The 22,961-nt window shown below is 40.1% G+C and overlaps 1 protein-coding gene across 1 annotated transcript in view; it reads right to left on the reverse strand.

Annotated features, from left to right (window-relative positions):
* Positions 1-22,961, reverse strand: part of YME1L1 (YME1 like 1 ATPase) — a 45,465-nt gene that overhangs the window by 22,040 nt on the left and 464 nt on the right. The window contains exons 2-7 of the mRNA XM_033208841.1: positions 18,559-18,693; positions 12,719-12,881; positions 11,286-11,387; positions 4,389-4,498; positions 2,373-2,523; positions 1,259-1,342 (exon numbers count right to left, since the gene is read on the reverse strand). Of these exons, the coding sequence (XP_033064732.1) occupies positions 1,259-1,342; positions 2,373-2,523; positions 4,389-4,498; positions 11,286-11,387; positions 12,719-12,881; positions 18,559-18,693 (745 nt within the window). The remainder of the gene's footprint in view (positions 1-1,258; positions 1,343-2,372; positions 2,524-4,388; positions 4,499-11,285; positions 11,388-12,718; positions 12,882-18,558; positions 18,694-22,961) is intronic.

The raw sequence follows: 22,961 nt of genomic DNA on the forward strand, positions 1-22,961 counted from the left end.
GCTAACATGGTGAAACCCCGTCTCTACTAAAAAATACAAAAAACTAGCCGGGCGAGGTGGCGGGCGCCTGTAGTCCCAGCTACTCGGGAGGCTGAGGCAGGAGAATGGTGTAAACCCCGGAGGCGAAGCTTGCAGTGAGCTGAGATCCAGCCACTGCACTCCAGCCCGGGTGACAGAGCGAGACTCCGTCTCAAAAAAAAAAAAAAAAATGCAGGTTCTCAGGCCACAGCACAGGGCCCAGGATAATTTGCATTTTTAACAAACACTTTGATTATTCTGATATAACTGGTCACAGGTCTACACTTTGAAATACATTGCCTTACAGTTAGCAAAAAACACTGACACACATGGGCTTAACACATTATTATATTTTTCATGTAGTCTTCTTCCTCTGACAACTGTTACTACTTGCTCTCAAATGACCTATCAATTATGACATCATTAAGTCTGACAAGCAAGACAGAAAAAGTCTGATAGGACAGTAAAATATTAGAGATCAATTTTGGAGAACTATTACAAGAATTTCTTAAGTCTTTCCCACTCAGGTAGAAACTTCCAAACTAGAGCAGTTATAAATGAGTAAACTGAGCAATTTCTAATTTCCTCAAAAGCAGCCCAAAATACTGTTAAGATAGGCTGAAAAATGAGCTGGCAAAATACAGGGTTAAGAAGAAATGCTTAATAAATCAAGAACACAGAAACTGGGAAAACAAATTTAAAACAGTAATTCTAGGATGCACACTAATAGTTTTAGCCCACAAAATATTTTTTAAGAATCTGTACATATCCTTGATATTAAAAGAGAATAGAGAACATAGGGTGAAAACTACATAGTAGTGGAAAAGGTAATTGGAACCACTTAAGTCTGACACTATTGCTTAATTTCAGATAAGCAAACTAAAAAAAAGGGGAACATTTAATGTGATTTTATTAATAAATTGAATTTATTAGTTTATCTTTGAAACAGAAAACTATTTCAGTTTGTACTGCTATTATAAAATTCTTCTACATAATTTTTCAATTAATTAATTTACTTTCCTTTCACCCTGTTGACCAGGGTAATTTTCAAATTTTATAATTGGACAGGTATCATTTTCTAAAATTTGGGAAACTAACCACCACTAGGAATGAAAGCCTAATTCTAGAACTATAAACATTAATGTGTTCTTTCTTTAAGGGTTAGATTAGGCATTAAAAGGAATCATGTATTTAAAGGAATAAGAAACTAACAAGTTAGATAAATAAAAAAAGCTTTTACCAGATAAAAATGGGTTTTTTAAAAGTCCATAAATGCCGAATAGCAGCAGAATGAAGAGAATCAGACGGGTTCGCCTTAGGGAATCTAGGGTAGAAAGAAAAAGCTTTACATCAAATGACATTAAATAAATATGACAGCTCAATGAAATGCAAACATTAGGTTACTGTTGATAATCACATTTCATCACATCCAATTTTGGAATCTGGCATTCTTTTTCACAACTGCTATGATTTCCTGTAAGTACCCTATTATCAAAAACTTCATTAAGGCCAAGCAAGGTGGGCTCATGCCTGTAATCCCCACACTTTAAGATGTCAAGGCAAGAGGATCACTTGATTCCGGGAGTTCAAGAGCAGCCTGGACAACATGGCAAAATTCCATCTCTACAAAAATTAGCTGGGCATGGTGGCACACGCCTATGGTCCTAGCTACTCAGGAGGGTGAGGTGAGAGGATCACTTGAGCCCAGGAAGTTAAGGCTGCAATGAGCCGTGATTGCACCACTGCACTCTGGCTTAGGCAATGAAGCAAGACCGTGTCTCAAAGACAAACACAAACAAAAAACAAAGAAACAAAAACCTTTAAATCATTCACACTTCCTTTTCTCCAATTCGTTTTCTCTCTTGAGAAAGGGAAACCATCAGCAGTATCTCTATTTCTACATAGATCAAGTTACAAATGTAGTAGAATTTAAACAACAGAAAAACAGATGGTCTTAGAAAAGTTACTTAAAACTTAAATGTGGCCGGGCGCGGTGGCTCAAGCCTGTAATCCCAGCACTTTGGGAGGCCGAGACGGGCGGATCACGAGGTCAGGAGATCGAGACCATCCTGGCGAACACTGTGAAACCCCGTCTCTACTAAAAATACACAAAACTAGCCGGGCGAGGTGGCGGGCGTCTGTAGTCCCAGCTACTCGGGAGGCTGAGGCAGGAGAATGGCGTGAACCCGGGAGGCGGAGCTTGCAGTGAGCTGAGATCCGGCCACTGCACTCCAGCCCCGGCGACAGAGCAAGACTCCGTCTCAAAAAAAAAAAAAAAAAAAAAACTTAAATGTAGGACTATGACTTCCTTTCAGTTACTCTTCTCAAACATGGACGGTTTCAAATCAACTTACCATTGGTTTTTTGTGTGAGTGCTTGAGCTTTCAGAAAACCTTCCGCAAAACCAGTTTTAAATGCATCTTGGTGAGCTTCAGGTATGTTTTTGGTTTTCATGAGTTTGTCCAAACTCTCAACATCTGATCCTCTGTCCCGCAAAAGAAACCCCTGAATACACAAACAACACATCAGTACTGGTTAACGACAGAGTGACACTCCCTAACAATATTGTGACCACTCAAAAAAATTCACTAAAATTCTGTAATTTTTACTGTCAACATGAAGAAACAGATTAAGACTCAGCAATGAATTAATAACCAGGAAACTAATACTAGATCCTATTCCTGCATCAATCAATTAATAATACAAAGAAAGTGGCATGGCCGGGCGCGGTGGCTCAAGCCTGTAATCCCAGCACTTTGGGAGGCCGAGACGGGCGGATCACGAGGTCAGGAGATCGAGACCATCCTGGCTAACACGGTGAAACCCCGCCTCTACTAAAAATACAAAAACTAGCCGGGCGAGGTGGCGGGCGCCTGTAGTCCCAGCTACTCGGGAGGCTGAGGCAGGAGAATGGCGTAAACCCGGGAGGCAGAGCTTGCAGTGAGCTGAGATCCGGCCACTGCACTCCAGTCCAGGCGACAGAGCGAGACTCCGCCTCAAAAAAAAAAAAAAAAAAAAGAAAGTGGCATTATTCTCTGCATGAACACTATACTGAAAACAGGTCACATATTATCTTAGGGTTTGATTGACTTAATGTTCATATCCCTTTATCTTTACTAGAGGAAAAATCTCATTAATTTACTAAATATCTACTGAGCACCGTTCATACACTTGGCCCTATATAAGTTCTGAAAATGTAAAGATAAACCACTGATCTTAAAAGTTTTCAGTCTACTGGAGAAAGATATGTAAATAGCTAAGTTTCTTAAATCATTTTGATATTATGTTAGAAGTATTATGTATGGTAGGAAAGGCCTTATAGAGAACAGGACATCTAAAACAGGGAATAAACACCATGAACAATCTGACAGAGTCATGAAACAATAGCCTTCAGTGCTCAAGAACTATTAGCAATCTTTTTTTTTTTGAGACAGAGTTTTGCTCTTGTTGCTCGGGCTGGAGTGCGATGGTGTGATCTCGGCTCACCGCAACCTCGGCCTCCCAGGTTCAAGCAGTTCTCCTGCCTCAGCCTCCCGAGTAGCTGGGATTACAGGCATGCACTACCACGCCCAACTAATTTTGTATTTTTAGTAGAGACGGGGTTTCGCCATGTTGAGGCTGGTCTTGAACTCCTGACCTCAGGTGACCCACCCACCTCGGCCTCCCAAAGTGCTGGGATTACAGGTGTGAGCCACTGCGCCTGGCCCTAGCAATCTTATATAAGACTTCAGTGCCAAGAGAGGAGCAGGAAAACAGAGGGGCATATTGAATGGTGAGAAGAGAAACATAGCAGGTAAAGACCAAATGATGAAATTCCCAGCGTATCAGGTGGAGGTAAGAATAAAGCAGAGTAATATAACTAGATCATAATTTTAGAAAGATTGATGGGTGGCAATCTGGAGGCTGGACTGAACATAGCAAGACGAGAGGCAAGGAGATTAAACAAGTATTCATTAGAGTAATTTAGGCAACAAATAGTTATAGCCTATCTATGGCAGTGGAACAGATTTAAGAAATATTTAGGAGGCTGGATCAACAGAACTTCAGTGGTTAATGGATGTGGGAGGTGAGGCAACATGGACAAACATAGGTTCACAGCCAGGTTTTTAGCTTGGGTGGATGCTGCTCATTAATACAGAGAACACCTTAACAGGTGTAGGTTTGTGGGGAAAAAATCTAGTAAGTGGAGAGGCAAGTCTGGTGCCCAGAAGAGTTACAGGTATAATGATTACACAGGTTACTAATCCCTTATCAGTGGAAAGAAGGAAGAAAATCTATCAGCCAACAAAAGAAATCAGATATTGAAGCTCCTCATTTTTTTTAACAACTTGAAAATATTTGCTTTTTGGATCATAAAAAGGTCTAATTACCTTCACGAATGATGGCGCTATATTCTGTGTTTCAGCTAATCTTTCGGAGGTGGACTGGAGACGTCGTGTCCTTGATTTCAAAGTTTTAAAACCCCGAGACTGTATGAAAACTAAATAAAACAATATCATTCACTGTCACTGTAAATTGTTACAGGAAAAGAAAAACACCTGAGATTCTAAAGTCTGACACTCTACCTGTATATCCTAGTCTATCTAATTTGCCTGACACTTAAATATGTGTTCCTTTGTTTCTTTCTTTTTTGTAGAGACAAGGTCTCCTTTTATGCCCAGGCTGGCCTTGAACTCCTGGGCTCAAGCAATCCCCTTGCCTCAGCCTCCCAAAGTGCTGGGATTAGGTCTGAGCACTTTATTCTACCATGCCCAGCCTACAGTTTTTTCTATTGTCCTTGTTTCAAAAGGAAATTTATTTATTTATTTATTTATTTATTTATTTATTTAAGATGGAGTTTTGTTTTCTTGTTGCCTAGGCTGGAGTGCAATGCGCGATCTCCGCTCACTGCAACCTCCACCTCCTGGGTACAAGCAATTATCCTGCCTCGGCCTCCCGACCTCAGGTGATCCACCTGCCTTGGCCTCCCAAAGTGCTGGGATTACAGGCATGAGCCACCATGCCTGCCCTATTTTTATGTTGATAGGGGATAAATAAAAGTAAATAGAGAAGTCAGAGGGTTATACAATATAATTTTAAAAACTGAGTATCAACTCTGATAAACTAATTTTTTTCCAAAAAAAAAAAAACCACAAACCAGCCATGTAATTAAAATAGGTTGAATCTACACAACTGATTTTTACATGATTTGGTAATTACATGTTTTTCAAAAAAAGGTGTGTATCAAATTAGTGTCTTCTAATTTCTCAAGCCCCAATCCCACTTCCCAGAAGTATAACCTGTTAACAATTCTGACTACCCTTCTATGCATGCACATCCATGCTCTTTCTATAAAAACTACTCTAGAAATAGTACCTAATTTTTTGCAATTTTCACTTTTCTTTTTTTTTTTTTTTTTTGAGGCGGAGTCTCGCTCTGTCGCCCGGACTGGAGTGCAGTGGCCGGATCTCAGCTCACTGCAAGCTCCGCCTCCCGGGTTTACGCCATTCTCCTGTCTCAGCCTCCCGAGTAGCTGGGACTACAGGCGCCCGCCACCTCGCCCGGCTAGTTTTTGTATTTTTAGTAGAGACGGGGTTTCACCATGTTAGCCAGGATGGTCTCGATCTCCTGACCTCGTGATCCGCCCGTCTCGGCCTCCCAAAGTGCTGGGATTACAGGCTTGAGCCACCGCGCCCGGCCAATTTTCACTTTTCATGCATTATTTTTCAGAACAGAACAGTGCATTCAGTTTAATGGCTGTTTACACTTTTCCAATTTATCAGAGTGCAATTCATTCAACCATTTCCCTACCATGAACATTATTTGTTTTCTGGTTTTTATCGCTGGAAACAAACTGTGGTGAACATTCTTGTACATGTATGTCAGCAGATGTAGACTGAATTCCTAAAAGAAACGCTGTTAAGGTTTAAATTTGGTTTGACACTAAGAGACTATTACTTCTTTTTTGAGGTGGAGTCTCACTCTATCGTCCAGGTGGGAGTGCAGTGGCATGATCTCCGCTCACTACGCCTCCTGGGTTCAACGGATTCACCTGCCTCAGCCTCCTGAGCAGCTGCGATTATAGGCACCCGCCACCATGCCCAGCTAATTTTCATATTTTTAGTAGAGGTGGGGTTTCACCATGTTGACCAGGCTGATCTCAAACTCCTGACCTCGTGATCCGCCCACCTCGGCCTCCCAAAGTGCTGGGATTACAGGTGTGAGCCACTGCGCCTGGCCGAGACTACTTTCTAAAAAAGGCTGTTATCAATTTATGTGCCCACCAATGCTTATGAGTTTCCTTTTCTTCATATCCTTGCCAATACTAAATAATATGAATCTTTTAAATTTGTACAAGTCTGATGGGCAAAAATACCAGTACCTTGTTTTACTTTGCATTTCCCAGATTACAAATGCGGGAAAATTTTGAAAAGTTCCTCTGTATTTTTATTGACTCTTTTTATTTTTATTTCTTTGGTAAATTGACCATGCATGTCCTTTGCACATTTTTCCATTTTTATTTAGAGAATATGGATGTTACAGATAGTAATCTTTAGTTATATATATTGTAAATATTTATTTTAATGTGTCTTTGTCTTTCAATCATATGATACAGAAATTTATTAGGTCAGTGTAGCCATACCTTTGTTGTGTTTTCTGCATTTTAACTTGATTAGAGTTTCATTGCCAAACTAAGATTTGAAAGGAAGTCTACTTACCTGTAATATTTTCAGTTTTATATTTTTGTTTTCAGCCCTTTAACATATTTGGAACTTTTTTTTTTGGTACGATGTAAGAAAAGAACTTGATTTTTCCAAAACAGTCACTTAGGCTGATAACATTTCATAATCCATCATTTGCTTATTGATTTAAAATTCTTAATTTTGTTGCACTGATGTATCCCAGCACTAGGTTAAATTTTTTAATTTTAGTTATTTATAATACTACACTGCTGATTTCCACCGCTAAATATCTATATTTTCATATACTTAAGTAGGGTGAAATCCCCTTCATTAGTATTCTTTTAACATGTTCTCAGTTACTCCAAATGAAGTTTAAAATCAACTTCTCAATTTCCCAAATGGATCATGAGAGTTTTGATTGGGGTTGTACTGACTTTATAAATTTGGGTGTAAATTGATACTATTATAATACATAGTTCTTCCAAATAGGATTATGGCCTTCTCTCATTTTATTTCACTCAGTTCCTCTTTTTCCTTCAGTAAAGCTTCGTACACACAGGTGTACGTGTGTATATATGTATGCTGTATATTTCTCGTCAGGATAAAACATTTACTGGGTTTTAAAGAAACTGTAAATAAAACCTGCTGCTAGATTATAAGAAAGCTATTGATTTTTATGCATTTATCTGGTATGGACAAAGGAGTGAACTCTACTTGAACAGCCTTTCAGATGATTTTCTTGAATTTTCTGGTAAACAATTGTATCACCTGCAAATTATAATTTTACCCCTTCCTTTAACTTATATAGGGCTCATTTCATTTTCTTTTAAATCATGTTGTTCAGAATCTCCAAATTAATGCTGAAAAAAATCAGGATACTCCATGTTTCTCAAATTAACAGGAACATAATAGATGTTTTTTTTTTTTTTTTTTTGAGGCGGAGTCTCGCTCTGTCGCCCGGACTGGAGTGCAGTGGCCGGATCTCAGCTCACTGCAAGCTCCGCCTCCCAGGTCTACGCCATTCTCCTGCCTCAGCCTCCCAAGTAGCTGGGACTACAGGCGCCCGCCACCTCGCCCGGCTAGTTTTTGTATTTTTAGTAGAGACGGGGTTTCACCGTGTTAGCCAGGATGGTCTCGATCTCCTGATCTCGTGATCCGCCCGTCTCGGCCTCCCAAAGTGCTGGGATTACAGGCTTGAGCCACCGCGCCCGGCCTATTACAGGAACATAATAGATGTTAAGAAATTTTAAGTTTCCTTCCATTTCTAGCTTTCTAAGAGTTTTCAGGAAGCACAGCAATTAAAGTATATCATATCTTTGTATCATACATTGAAATAATGACATTATTTTTCTTTTCTAATCAATTAATATATTAATTGACTTAACGTTAAATCACTTTTGTATTCCTTAGTCATGATATAATATTTTTAGCACATTTTTAGATTTGCTTTCTTTGGATTTTATTTAGGATTTCTGTTAACTGAAACTCATCTATTTTGTTCCTCTGTCATGCTTGTGTGTGTATATACATACATACATACATACATATATATATATTTTTTAGACAGGATCTTGCTCTGTCACTAAAGCTGAAGTACAGCAGCATGAGCATAGCTCACTGTAACCTTGAACTTTGGGCTCAAGCAAACCTCTCACCTCAGCCTCCCAAGTATCCAGAACTAAAAGGGCATGATACCAAGATGGGCTAATTTTTGTTGCTGTTGTTTAGATGTTGTCCAGGCTCGTCTGGAACTCCTGGCCTCAAGTGGTCATCCCAAAGTGTTGGGATTACAGGTGTGATCCACAGTGCCTGGCCTTACGCCAATACTAACAAGTTCTACTAACAGCAATCTCATGGAATACATAGGGAAGTGTATTCTAGAGCTTTTTCTTTTTAATACGGTTTTAAATTAACAAGAAACTCAATATTCTAGAGGAATGCAGCCATAAAAACTTCTAAACCTAGTGCCTCTGGGGCAAAGGAACAATATTTTTTAAATAGTATCTTTCAAACTTTATGATTATTATTCTATCTCTTCTTGGGCCAACTTTGTCAATTTATTGCTTAGATAACTGTCCATTTCAACGTATTTTTATGACATAAAGTTACACATACCACCTTGCAATTTTAAAACCTTCACATATCCATGGCAATTCCCACTCATACTTCTAATACTGTTTGTATTTTTCTGTTGTTTCTTAATCAGAATTAAGTTGTTCCTTTTTTTATATTAAATTTTTTTGGTTTAATTAAGTAAAACTATTTCCACCTATTATTTTAAAATACTTGCTTTGTATTAATTTCTTCTATTATTTTTCAGAAATTCAATTTATTTCCCATCTTTTATATCTTAATTTTTTTTTTTTTTTTGAGACAAAGTCTTGCTCTGTCGCCCAGGATGGAGGCGCAGTCTTGGCTCACTGCAACTTTCATCTCCCAGGGTCAAGAAATTATCTTGCCTCAGCCTCCTGAGTAGCTAGGACTAGAGGCATTTGCCACCACACCCAGCTAATTTTTGTATATCTTGGTAGAGACGGGGTTTCGCCATGTTGGCCAGGTTGGTCTCAAACTCCTGATCCCAAGTGATCCGCCCGCCTCAGCCTCAGCCTCCCAAAGTGTTGGAATTATAAGCGTGAGCCACCGTGTCCAGCCCATCTTGATTTCTTTCCTTTTCTTTTTTTCTTGAGACGGAGTTTCACTCTCGTTGCCCAGGCTGGAGGGCAATGGCGTGCTCTCAGCTAACTGAAACCTCCGCCCCCTGGGTTCAAGCGATTCTCCTACCTCAGGCTCCCAAGTAGCTGAGATTTAGCTGAGATTACAGGCATGCACCACAACGCTCAGCTAATTTTGTATTTCCTTTTTAGTAGAGAACGGGGTTTCATCATGTTGGCCAGGTTGGCCTTGAACTCCCGAACTCAGGTGATCTGCCCGCCTCGGCCTCCCAAAGTGCTTTCCATTGATTTCCATTCAGTCATGAGACATTTAGAAAACGGTTTTTAAATTTTCAAGTATTTAGGTATTTTTTTAAGCTGTCTTTTCTGTTACTGGATTTTTAGCTTTATTTTCTGATGTTGAGAGAATCTGACCTCAGAGTTACAACACTATGAAAATTTATTAAGATAGTTTTCATACCCTAGGTAACACATGCTCAGTTTTTATACATCTTCCAACAGTATCTAAAAACGTTATCAGCTGTCTTCTTCTGTCTTCTGCATTAATCATTTCTTCAAAGGGTTATTGGTCTCTTTGCTGAACTTGGTGCCTCTCTTTTATGCTTTAAGTTTTCCTCAAATATGTAGATTCTTGGTAATCCATTTGTAATTATAAATAAGAATACAGTGATCAGGGCCTGGCGCCGTGGCTCATGCTGTAATCCCAACACTTTGGGAGGCCAAGGCAGGCGGATCACCTAAGGTCAGGAGTTCTGAGACCAGCCTGGCCAACATGGTGAAACCCCATCTCTACTAAAAATACAAAACTTAGCTGGGCCTGGTGGGGGAACCTGTAATCCCACCTCCTCGGGAGGCTGAGGCGGGAGAATTGCTTGAACCCAGGAGGTGCCACTGCACTCCAGCCTGGGTGACAAGAGGAAAACTCCATCTCAAAAACAAAACAAAACAAATAGAGTCATTGGTATTGACTACAAATGGGTATCCTCAACACTAGCAAAAGTAAATATATTCAGAATATAAAACCTGGACTATGAGCAGAATACCTTTAGCGAATGTATAATTCAAAACCAAAGTAATCTAGGGTACTATCTTGTTTCTTTCCTTGGCATCAATGCTCAAACCAGGAGTCTCCACAGACAGACGTCCCTCGATACACACACACACACACACACACAGAAGTCTTATTAGAAAGGTGTTTTTTGCTAATTTACCTAAAGGTTAAAGGCCTTATCTATTCTGTGATTGGCCCATTTCTGGCAAGCCTCAACTGTTTATTCCATTCCATCCCAGAGTCCAATTTTACCGGCTCTGGAAGTGGGGTTTTTCCTGAGTTCTCTTGGAAGCAGAAATACTTACCTCTTTCACGAGACCCTTAGTCCCATGAAGGTAGAAAACATGTCTTTTTCATTTACAATGATCACTATCACCTGACATCTATCACTAGTGCCTTGTATTCAAAAATTACATGAATAAATGCAAATTTGATTTTACTGTCAATTTGATGTCACCTATATTACAACTTACTGAAAGTCCTCAAATTTCTGGTCCAGTAACAAAACCCTTCTGTTGTTGCTTTCTTCATACATATATATATAAAATTAATTTCAATGAGTTTTTGAAAGTGAGGATGAGTAAGCAAATGTGCTTAGTCATTTATCTTGAAACAAGTTAGATAAATTCCCTGGAGTTTGATTTATTGTGGCGCTATCACACTCAAAATTTAGCTCCTATACATTATACTCCTATATATATAATTATATCCCAGATTAAAAATTATACAGAAGAATCCAAACTAATCAATTCCAAATACTCTTTAGGCCGTGTGAATTGCAAATGAATGTTTATAATCATTAATACCATTAAGAAAGACAAATCAGACTACAGTAAATAAATATATCATCTTTCCAAAATAGCTATGGTTGTTGCTTCATACCTGGCCAGTACTGAAGATCTGAACAAATGCTTTGAAGAGCTCTTGAATGTTGTTTTCGATACAAGCAAGAGGAACGTAACGTACTAAATATATCTAAGTTACCTGGAAGGAAATTGCAAAAAGTAAATTTTCTAATTTCCAAACCAAAAAACAAAATCCTATGAAACATAAATAATTCTATCAAATATTAGGGAAATCACAATATGAGTTTCAATTTTTATTTATCCATGATATGACTGCTTTTATGAAAATATCTAAAGCATTGCTAATTTAACTACTTTACACCTCACAGTCCTTTAGTTTACTAGCTATCACTTGTTGGTTACATTATCTTTTTTTTTTTTTTTTTTTTGAGACGAAATCTCGCTCTGTCCACCAGGCTGGAGTGCAGTGGCATGATCTCAGCTCACTGTAAGCTCCGCCTCCCAGGTTCCCGCCATTCTCAGACTGCCTTGGCCTCCCGAGCAGCTGAGACCACAGGTGTCCGCCACCATGCTCGGCTAATTTTTTGTATTTTTAGTAGAGATGGTGTTTTACCTTGTTAGTCAGGATGGTCTTGATCTCCTGACCTTGTGATCCGCCTGCCTCAGTCTCCCAAAGTTCTGGGATTACAGACGTGAGCCACCGCGCCTGGCCTACACTGTCTTTTTTATCTGGCATACAAATGTAGCTGCTAATGAAACTAAATTCAAATTAACAGTGATAAAACATGGCTGGGCATGCTGGCTCACGCCTGTAATTCCAGCACTTTGGGAGGCAGAGGTGGATGGATCACCTGAGGCTGGGAGTTTGAGATCAACCTTGCCAATATGAAGAAACCCCGTCTCTACTAAAAATAAAAAATTAGCCGGGCGTGGTGGTGCATGCCTGTAATCTCAGCTATTTGGGAGGCTGAGGCAGGAGAATCACTTGAAACCGGGAGGCGAAGGTTGTGGTGAGCTGAGATTGAGCCACTGCACTCCTGCCTGGGCAACAAGAGTGAAACTCCGTCTCAAAAACAAAACAAAACCAGTGATAAAAGATGTACTGTGTTTAAGGCTGGGCGTGGTGGCTCACGCCTGTAATTCCAACACTTTGGGAGGCCGAGGCAGGCGGATCACAAGGTCAGGAGATCAAGACCATCCTGGCTAACACGGTGAAACCCCGTCTCTACTAAAAATACAAAAATTAGCTGGCTGTGGCGGTGGGCACCTGTAGTCCCAGCTACTCGGGAGGCTGAGACAGGAAAATGGCATGAACCCAGGAGGCGGAGCTTGCAGTGAGCAAAGATTGCGCCACTGCACTGCAGCCTGGGTGACAGAGGGAGACTCTGTCCAAAAAAAAAACCTCAGGAAGGAACCCAGCCCACAGTAAATGCTACCGTAAAAGCTAATAAATGGTATTTATTAATAGTGCTAAAATATTTAATTAGAACAAAAAATACATTAACATACCATATTTATTTTCAAAGAAGGACTGTGCAGAGACATGGGACGTATGCCAATGGGAAGAAATGTTTTTGCCTTTACAAAATCCAGGAAGTAGATTTTCTACCAGCTGATCAATCTGTCCAATTTTTAATTCAGATAATCCAAGGTCTCTTAAGTTAAATGAAGGCTGTAAAAGATTGGGTCAACCAGGTATGCATTAATGTTACCAAGATATTTAACCTAAGAAGTACATATTATCAGTTAAAACAATTAGATTTTAAAAGTCTAACACATATACTTTTTTTAATATTTAAAAATAAATTGATGCAAATACTTTTACAGTTCATTTTACTGAGATCAGTCACATGAGGTTTGACATAGGTTAAAAAATTATATTCCCAATGGTATCCTTAAATAAAGAGATAACATTTCAGCATGAATGAGAAAAACATTTGTTTTTAAATCAAACCCAAACCATTACTGTCCTAAGCATTATGGTTCACAGAATCAAGTGAAATGTATGATATTTTTTCCTTCTCTCCATACAAGCGTACTCTGATCAAGAGCTAGTCTATCAACCACTGATCAAGCATTTATAACGACAAGAGTATAAGAGTAACTACCTGCAGGGTTACAAAGTATGTTACATAAGATCAGGGAGACTTTCCCCAACAGTGTAAAACTGATTGGAGGATAAGAGTAAGGTTTTTGAATTGGGGAAATTCTATTCAAATGATAATCCTCACCAGTCCATGAAGTTTTAAGCCCCTAAGCAGCCATAAACAAAAGCCCACTTGACAAGGAAATGGTATGCTTGGTTACCACAGGACATCTCACTCCTCTGGCCTCACTGCTGAGATCCTTCCTTGAACTCAGAGGTTCTAAAGTTACCCAATATCTTCTAATAAGGAAGAAAATTAAAGTCAAAACTGTGAAAATCAGGCAAAAAAGTCTAAAAATCACAAATATGTGTGAATATATACCCACTTTTAAACAACAGGACAGGGATTAGTTATTTTCTTGTCCACATGAGCTGAAAAGGAGGCACTTAAAGACAAGTAACAATTATACGTTACTCAAACCCAAAATGGCTAAGGTGGGAGGAGCGTTTGAGGCCAGCCTAGGCAACATGGTAAGACATCATCTCGATGAAAAATTAAAAAATTAGCTGGGTGTGGTGGTACTTGCCTGCAGTACCAGCTATTCAGGAGAAATGTTTGAGCCCAGGAGCTGGAGATTGCAGTGAGCTATGACAGCACCACTGCACTTTAGCCTGGGATACAAAGGGGAGACCCTATCTCTAAAACTAAAAATTTTCTTAGAAGAGGCATGGACATGGATTATACAGCTCTGGATTGATGTCTAGGAATATGGTACTTTTTTTTTTACTAGATATAACATTTCTAGAATTCATTTTCTCAATACTAACACAACTATAAAATACACCTTATTTCATAATAGTAAGGATCAAAGGCAAAGATCATGTCTTACTCATCTACATAGCTTAGCATACAGCATGACGGCCATAGTAAAAGACAGTTAAAGGTAAGATGAAATAAAATACTTAAAGAGTATTTTAAGCTATTAAAAATGATGGATGAAGAAGACTTAGGGAGAGGGGCAAATAAAAAGCTATCCAAGGGTCTGGAACATCTCAAAAAATTCAAGGAAAGAAAAAAGTCAAGAGATATGCTATGGCCAAACTGTGAAGAGCCATATTTGAATTTAATTCTCTAAGTAATATGATTAGTTGTCTTACGGAAGAAAATAGAGAACTAAGGAAGATAGACTGGCCTAGCACGATGGCTCAAGCCTGTAATCCCAACACTTTGAGAGGATGAGGTGGGAGGACTGCTTCAGGCCAGGAGTTCAAGATCAGCCTAGTCAAGAAAGCAAGACCGTGTCTTCACAAAAAATTTTAAAATGATAAAACAAACAAACAAACAAGCTAGACTGGATGAGAGAAGGCTGATGGAACAAGTGAAAGATGGCAAGAACCTGAACTAAGCCGTGACTAAGAAGGATGGACACAGCAAATCATAGACAATAGGCATTTGGAGAAACCCACAGTGTATAGGGATTGAGAGGGAGAAGGGTTCTGGACGGATGTGCCAGTTATCAGCTGGTTGTGTCCAAGTGCTCTTTCATCCTTTTTGCTGGCTCCATGAACATGGATCTGTACCCTTTGAATATTTTTCCTTTGCCAATTGAAACAATGTTAAGCTTCGTCAGGAAGTCACTGAACGTACACTGTAGGAAGAGAGGTTTTGATTCCTGGTTCTGGTATGCTCATCTAGCAGATTCCTGTCTGTAACACCCATGGTTTCTATAGCATCTGGCTCCTGTCAATTGTGCAGTTTCACCAAAACCTGGCTCCTGGAGTGCACAATGGCCAGCAATACCTAGCAGCTTCCCCTGGCACCACTCATATAGCAGCTTCTCTAGTAGGACACATCCCCAGGAACAGCTTTCCCCAGTATCCAGCAAATTCTCCTGGCATGACATCACAGCAACTTCTCTACCATTCAGTAAGCCAAGGCCATGCCTTCGCCAACATCAGGATCTCAGCCCTGAGGGTGGAGAACTCTCCCTGACTCTATCTCAGCCCTAGAAGTATGAGCTGCTCCCTAAATCTGCTGGTCCCTTTTTATTTTTTATATTTTTTAAGTGTTTACTTCTTAAATCCCTACCTATTCCACTTCCCTGTAAAAACAGGGTTTTTTTCAAGATTAAACAAAAAAATGAGATTACATTTTTATATTTATTTATTTTTGAGACAGAGTCTTGCTGTCACCCAGGCTGGAGTGCAGTGGTACAATCTCGGTTCACAGCAACCTTTGCCTCCTGGGCTCGAGCGATTCTCCTGTCTCAGCCTCCCGAGTAGCTGGGACTACAGGCACACGCCACCACATCCAGCTAATTTTTGTATTTTTAGTAGAGATGGAATTTTACCATATTGGTCAGGCTAGTCTCGAACTCCTGACCTCAGGTGATCCACCCTCCTCAGCCTTCCAAAGTGCTGGAACTATAGGCATGAGCCACTGTGCCCAGCAGACATTACATTTTTATACTAAACTTTTACTGTTCAAATGACTATGTGGTTTCTCTTTTCTAGTTGGCCTCAGACTGAAAAAGTAGGACTAAAGCCACTGTAAGACCAATAACTCAGTTTTGGGCATATTAAATTTGAGGTCCCTAGAACCTATCCAAGGAAAATGTCTAACAGACCACTAGATAAATTACTCAAAACTTGAAAGTGACTTTACCATTGAAGATATATTTGGGAGTAACATATAGAGAGATGTTAACTGAAAATATGCAAGTGGCAGCTGGGCACAGTGGCTTACGCCTATAATCCCAGCACTTTGGGAGGCAGAGGCAGGCGGATCACCTGATGTCAGAAGTTTAAGACCAGCCTGGCCAACATGGTGAAACCCCATCTCTACTAAAAATACAAAAAATTAGCCACGCGTGGTGGCTCACGCCTGTAATCTCAGCTACTCGGGAGACTGAGGCAGAAGAATTGCTTGAACCGGGGAGGCGGAGGTTGCAGTGAGCCAAGATCGCACCATTGCACTCCAGCGTGGGCAACGAGAGTGAAACTCCATCTTAAAACTAAAGAAAAAAAAAAAAAAAGAAAGAAAATATGTAAGTGGGAATGTAACCTGGGAGAAAGTAAAGACTGAAAATTAGGACAGGCATGGTGGCTCACGCCTGTAATCCCAGCACTTTGGAAGGCTGAGGCTGGCAGATCATTTGAGGTCAGGAGTCTGAGACCAGCCTGGCCAACATGGTGAACTCCATCTCTACTAAAAATACAAAAAATTAGCCAGGTGTGGTGGGGCATGCCTGTAATTCCAGTTACTCGGAAGTCTGAGGCATGAGAATCATTTGATCCCAGGAGGTGGAGGTTGCAATGAGCCAAGATCACACCACTGCATTCCAGCCTGGGCGACAGAGGGAGACTCTGTCTCAAAAAACAAACAAACAAACAAACAAACAAAACACATCAAAGTAGTATCACTCAATTTAAGGGAGTATTTGCAAAGTAAGAAAGGTCAAATGCAAATGATAAGTTGAGAGATGCAGGGTTTTTTTTGGTAAAAGGCCTGTATTTAACACTAAGGAAATCAGCACTAACTTCAGCGAAAGAAGTCTGAAAAATGGTAAAAGTAGTAGCCAAATTTCAACAGAATGTAGTGTGAATACACATGCAGAAAACGTACGGCATAACAAATTCATAAGACTGCTAAATAAGCAAAGCAGAATCTAAATCAACATGTGCAATAGTATCTAATTATTATAAAATACAAAAAGTGCAAGAGAAAAAGACATACGAAAATACAAAATGTTAACAGCCTTATATCTGGAAAAGAGTCCACGGATGAATTCCGTTTCTTCTACCTACACTAATATTTTTCAAAACTTGTAAAATGAACATAATTTTGCTGCATGTACCAATGTTGATACTATCTTCAGTAGTAAGGCTCTCTTGGACTATAATTTTGGAGAAGAGTGTCAGTAGTAGAGTAGAAAGACAGTAATGGACTGTGTATAGGAAAAGGCAGTAAGAACTAGGCAAATAGTACAAAAGGAAGTACAAGATGACAAACTTTTCATCAAATTAAAATTTTATCCCCAGGCTGACTCTACAACCCCCTCAAAAGCAAGCTCTTTTCAACTCCTCCACTACTGTCCTTTGCCATTAGCTCCTGATATCAGATTAAGAACATAACCTATTTATGTGTTGAAGAGGCTTTGGGAACTTAATGCCAGATTATAACATTTTTTCCATGAAAAATGTATCCTGAGCTTGTAAGCAACTATCTTACTAATAAGCCTTGTAAACACATCAGTTATTAAGTTCATAATTCTCAATATCCTAGGAAACACTGATTTTATAATTATACAAATACTGAAAGTACAGTGTCCTAGCTTATATATTTCACTTTCCAGTACCTATATTTTAATTGTTCAGTTACACTGAAGGCTCCTATAAGGCAGTAGATGATAACTTCGTACTATTTTATCTTCCTTGAAACTTGGGAGGTAATCATGGTCAGTTACCTATGGGTTCACCGCTACTGCTGAGGGAACACAACAGAGTAGCCGACTGGTATCGCACAATGTAGGAGGTGCTAATACGAAGTACAATGCCAAATGAAAATTAAGAAAAAAAAAGTCTAAATATATTTGCAATATGTATAATAAAAACCAGAAATATCTTCAATTGCCAAGAAGATTAAGCTGAAGGCAGAAATCCCTTGCCACAAGTGCCTAAAGAAAGATACTTCATCCAACATGATTAATAGTACAGTTGATCCTTGAACAACAGATTAGAGCTGTGCACATCCACAGATACATGGACTTTCTCAGTTTTGGGTATATTAAATTTGAGGTCCCTGGAGCCTATCCAAGGAAAATGTCTAACAGACCACTAGATAAATTACTCAAATTACTCTGCCACCAGAGACAGCAAGACCAATCCCTCCTCTTCCTCCTCAGCCCACTCAACTTGAAGATAATGAAGATCTTTATAATGGTCCACTTCTACTTAATGAATAGTAAGTATATTTTCTCTTCCTTATGATTTTCTTAATAACATTTTATTTTCTCTATCTTACTTTATTGTAAGAATACAGTACATAATACATAAAATATAAAAAATATACGTTAATGGACTCTATTTTATTGGCAAGACTTCCCGGTCAATAGTAGGGTATTAGTAGTTAAGTTTCTCAGGAGTCAAAAATTATACTCAAATTTTTGACTATGGGGGAGGGGCAATATCCTTAATCCCTCATTTGTTCAAGGTCAACTATGTATCAAAAAGGTTTTCTCACACAACCAGGATAAAGACTTACCTCACTGCTGGGGGCCTCATGCTCAGGAACTACATCTCGATGCTGTTTTTGAGAAACTGACACTCCACTGAGAGAAACAGAAGTGTTTTTTGGTGTATGGAAGGCATTGATGAGATGACTCAGAGGAACTGTAACCTAGAAAAAGATAAAAGTTAAAAATTAAGTAGTGGCGGGGCGCGGTGGCTCAAGCCTGTAATCCCAGCACTTTGGGAGGCCGAGACGGGTGGATCACGAGGTCAGGAGATCGAGACCATCCTGGCTAACATGGTGAAACCCCGTCTCTACTAAAAAAAAAAAAAAATACAAAAAACTAGCCGGGCGAGGTGGCAGGCGCCTGTAGTCCCAGCTACTCAGGAGGCTGAGGCAGGAGAATGGCGTGAACCCGGGAGGCGGAGCTTGCAGTGAGCTGAGATCCGGCCACTGCACTCCAGCCCAGGCGGACAGAGCGAGACTCCGTCTCAAAAAAAAAAAAAAAAAAAAATTAAGTATTTTTTTTTTTTTTTTGAATAAACAGAACAATCTCCTTTTTCTTGTCAGGATTTGTTAAGTATTAAATATACATCATATGTCAACCCAGTATACCAAAAACTGTAAGTACTCGAATTTACTGCTGGTGAGAAGAAAATTGGTATATTCTTTCAGGATATTATTCTGAATATGTAAATCAAAAGTATCAAAAATACATACATTTCTTGTTTGTAGCAATCCACCTTCTAGGAATTTATTCTAAGGAATCTGACAAGTACTTGCACATGCATAGAGAATAACTCTCATCAAAAACATTTCAAAAATAGTAGAAAGCTGGAAACATCCAGCATTAGAGGAGCGGCAAAATAAATGATACCACTGGTCAGGTGCAGTTGCTCATGCCTGTAATCCCAGCACTTTGGGAGGCCGAGGCAGGCGGATCACTTGAGGTCAGGAGTTCAAGACCAGCCTGACCAACACAGTGAAACCCCATCTCTACCAAAAAATACAACAATTAGACGGGTGTGATGGTGTGCACCTGTAGTCTCAGCTACTTGGGAGGCTGAGGTAGGAGAATTGCTTGATCCCAGGAAGCGGAGGTTGCAGTGAGCTGTGATCACACCACTGCACCCTAGCCAGGGCAACAGGATGAGACCTGTCTCAAAAAAAAAAGAAACTACCACATAATGAAATACATCCAACATTAAAAAAATAGTAAGTAGGCCAGGAACAGCGGCTCACACCTGTAATCCCAGCACTTTGGGAGACCAACGCAGGCAGATACCTGAGGTCAGGAGTTCAAGACCAGCCTGGCCAATGTGGTGAAATCCCGTCTCCACTAAAAATACAAAAAATTGGCCAGGAATGGTGATGGGCGCCTGTAATCCCAGATACTTGGGAGGCAGAGGCAGGAAAATCACTCGTACCTGGGAGGCGGAGGTTGCAGTGAGCCAAGATCGTGCCACTGCACTCCAGCCTGGGTGACAAGAGCAAAACTCCACCTCAAAAAATAAAAAAATAAAAATAAAAATAAAATAAAAACAAAAAAACACTTGAGCCCAGGAGGTTGAGGCTGCAGTGAGCTATCACGCCACTGCACTCCAGCCTGACACAGCAAGACCCTGTCTCAAGAAAAAAAAAAAAAATTTACTTAATAAATATTTGTTGAGTAAACGAACAAACTAAATGGCTTTTTATTATATACCAGGTTTAGTATTACATGCTTTACTTATATCATCCCATTTAATCCTCAAATAGCTATAATAATGAGTAACAATTATACTTCTTGTTACAGTTCTGTCAGAGATGTTTGAACCACAGCGACTCCATCTGGAGCAGGGGCAAAATGATGGTAAATGAGGCTGAGAACTACTGGGCTGCATTCCCAGGAAATTAGGCATTCTAAGTCACAGGATGAGATAGGATGTGGGCACAAGATACAGGTCATAAAGACTTTGCTGATAAAACAAGCTGTAGTAAGGAAGCCAGCCAAATCCCACCAAAACCAAGATGAAGAGAGTGACCTCTGCTAATCCTCACTGCTCATTATGTGCTAATTATAATGCATTAGCACGCTAAAAGACACTCCCACCAGATCATGACAGTTTATAAATGCCATGGCAACGTCAAGAAGTTACCCTGTGTGGTCCAAAAAGGGGAGGAATCTCGAAAGTCCCCCTTTCCCTGAAAACTTATGAATAATCACACACTGTTTAGCATAAAATCAAGAAATAACTAACCGTAGGTATCCTTAGCGGAGAAGCCCAAGCAGCTCCGCTCCTCTGCCTATGGAGTACCCCATTCTTTACTCCTTTACCTTCTTATATCTTAATAAACTTGCTTTCACTTTATAGACTCTCTCTTTTTTTTTTTTTGAGATGGAGTCTCGCTTTGTCGCCCAGGTTGGGAGCACAGTGATGCGATCTCGGCTCACTGCAACCTCCGCCTCCTGGGTTCAAGCGATTCTTCTGCCTCAGTCTCCCAAGGAGTTGGGACTACAGGCACAGGCCACCACGCCCAGCTAATTTTTTGTATTTTTAGTAGAGACGGAGTTTCACAATGTTAGCCAGGATTTCTATCTCCTGATCTCGTGATCCGCTCGCCTCTGCCTCCCAAAGTGCTGGGATTACATGTGTGAGCACCACGCGCTGGGCGACTCTCTCAAATTCTTGTGCGAGATCCAAGAACCCTCTGTTGGGGTCTGGAACAGGGCCCACTTCCAGTAAAAATTTCACTGTTCATCTCCTCCAAAACTCAAGTTTGAGTTGAGAAGAATGGCAAACTTAGTTGCCACTGTAATCCTGTAATGTTAAGAGGTGGGACCTTTAAGAGGCATTTAGTTCAGGAGGGCTCCGCCCTCATCAATGACTAATGCCATTACCGTGGGGTACAGACCATTTAACAGAGGAAGACAACAGAGATTTAGAATCTGACTCAAAATTCCAGATTTCTCATCCCATGGATATTGATACACAAATTCGTGACATACTAGGGAATAAAGCAGACTGTAAAACTACCTTAAGTATGCATATCCGTGGCCGGACGTGGTGGCTCAGACCTGTAATCCCAGCACTTCGGGAGGCTGAGGCGGACGGATCACGAGGTCAGAATATCGAGACCATCCTGGCTAACACAGTGAAAACCCCGTCTCTACTAAAAATCCAAAAATTAGCCGGGCGTGGTAGCGGGCGCCTGTAGTCCCAGGTACTTGGGAGGCTGAGGCAGGAGAAAGGCGTGAACCCGGGAGGCGGAGCTTGCAGTGAGCCGAGATCGGGCCACTGCACTCCAGCCTGGGCGAAAGAGCCAGACTCCGTCTCAATTGAAAAAAAAAAAAAAAAAAACTTTCAGTGGTTGCCAACGCACTTAAAATGAAATCAGCCATAACAAATCCTTTACTCCCTGTATGATCTGCCTCAGGTCTTTTCTCCAACCTCTTCTGTCACTACTCCCTTTAATTACTATGTTCTAGCCACACTAGCCTTATTTTGGTTCCTCCAACCTGCTAAATCGTTTCCTAACTCAGGACCTACAGGTATTTTTCTGTATGCCCGTGATACCTGTTCACTCTTCACCTGGTTAAGTCCTAGTCATATTTACTTCATATCAATATTAAGAGAAGATTCCACATTTGCTTTGCTCACCTGGTACATAACTGATGCCGAATAAACAAGCAGCTGCTTCAGTTTGTTAGCCAGTACTAGCACAAAAAAATTAAAAATTCTTAAAATGAGGGGGAGTCAAAGTTACACAAAGGAACACAATCATATGCTTAAACCAAGAACCTAAGAGTGTCGGTTTTCTTAAAAATTATTTTTTTAAAAAACTCAACGTTTTAAAAACTATTTCTTTGTAAAACTGTAGGAACTCTCAAAAAATCTATTAAAATGTTACCATCAAAAAAAGAGACTGGAATGAAGCAAGAATAAAACATTGTCATAAGTGACTGCCCATCAAAAAGCGTACTGAAAACCCTTGAGATCATTTTTCTCTTCACTACCTTTTGTTTTACAAAACGATGAGGATGAGGCTGAATCAAAATTTTAACTGCAAACAATTTACGACTCGAAAGTACACGTTATTAGTTACTTCTTGTCAAAAAGAGAAAACTTGCAAGGCTGGCCATTCGAATTATTATACCATGTTTGGGTTAAATTTAAATTCCATTTAAAAGGAAAGAAAGAGCAGGGGACGGGCTGTGAACACTAAAGCCACTGGAAAGTCGGAAGAAACGGGAACATTACCTGCTCCCTTTACATGTATGGTAGAGACATATCCCCAGCCCCCACGCCAGAACGCCAGACACTGAACAATGCCGGACGGATTCTCTATCAGAAATTCCACGCCATCAGTTCGGTAAGCCAGGGTCTCTCTCCATCACGCTCACACCCCGCCTCTGCCCCCAACAGCTTCATCGTCAGCCCTGAAGTCTCGGGCCC

This window comes from Trachypithecus francoisi, unplaced genomic scaffold (assembly GCF_009764315.1).
Source record: "Trachypithecus francoisi isolate TF-2019V2 unplaced genomic scaffold, Tfra_2.0 Lachesis_group9, whole genome shotgun sequence".
Classification (NCBI taxonomy): domain Eukaryota; kingdom Metazoa; phylum Chordata; class Mammalia; order Primates; family Cercopithecidae; genus Trachypithecus; species Trachypithecus francoisi.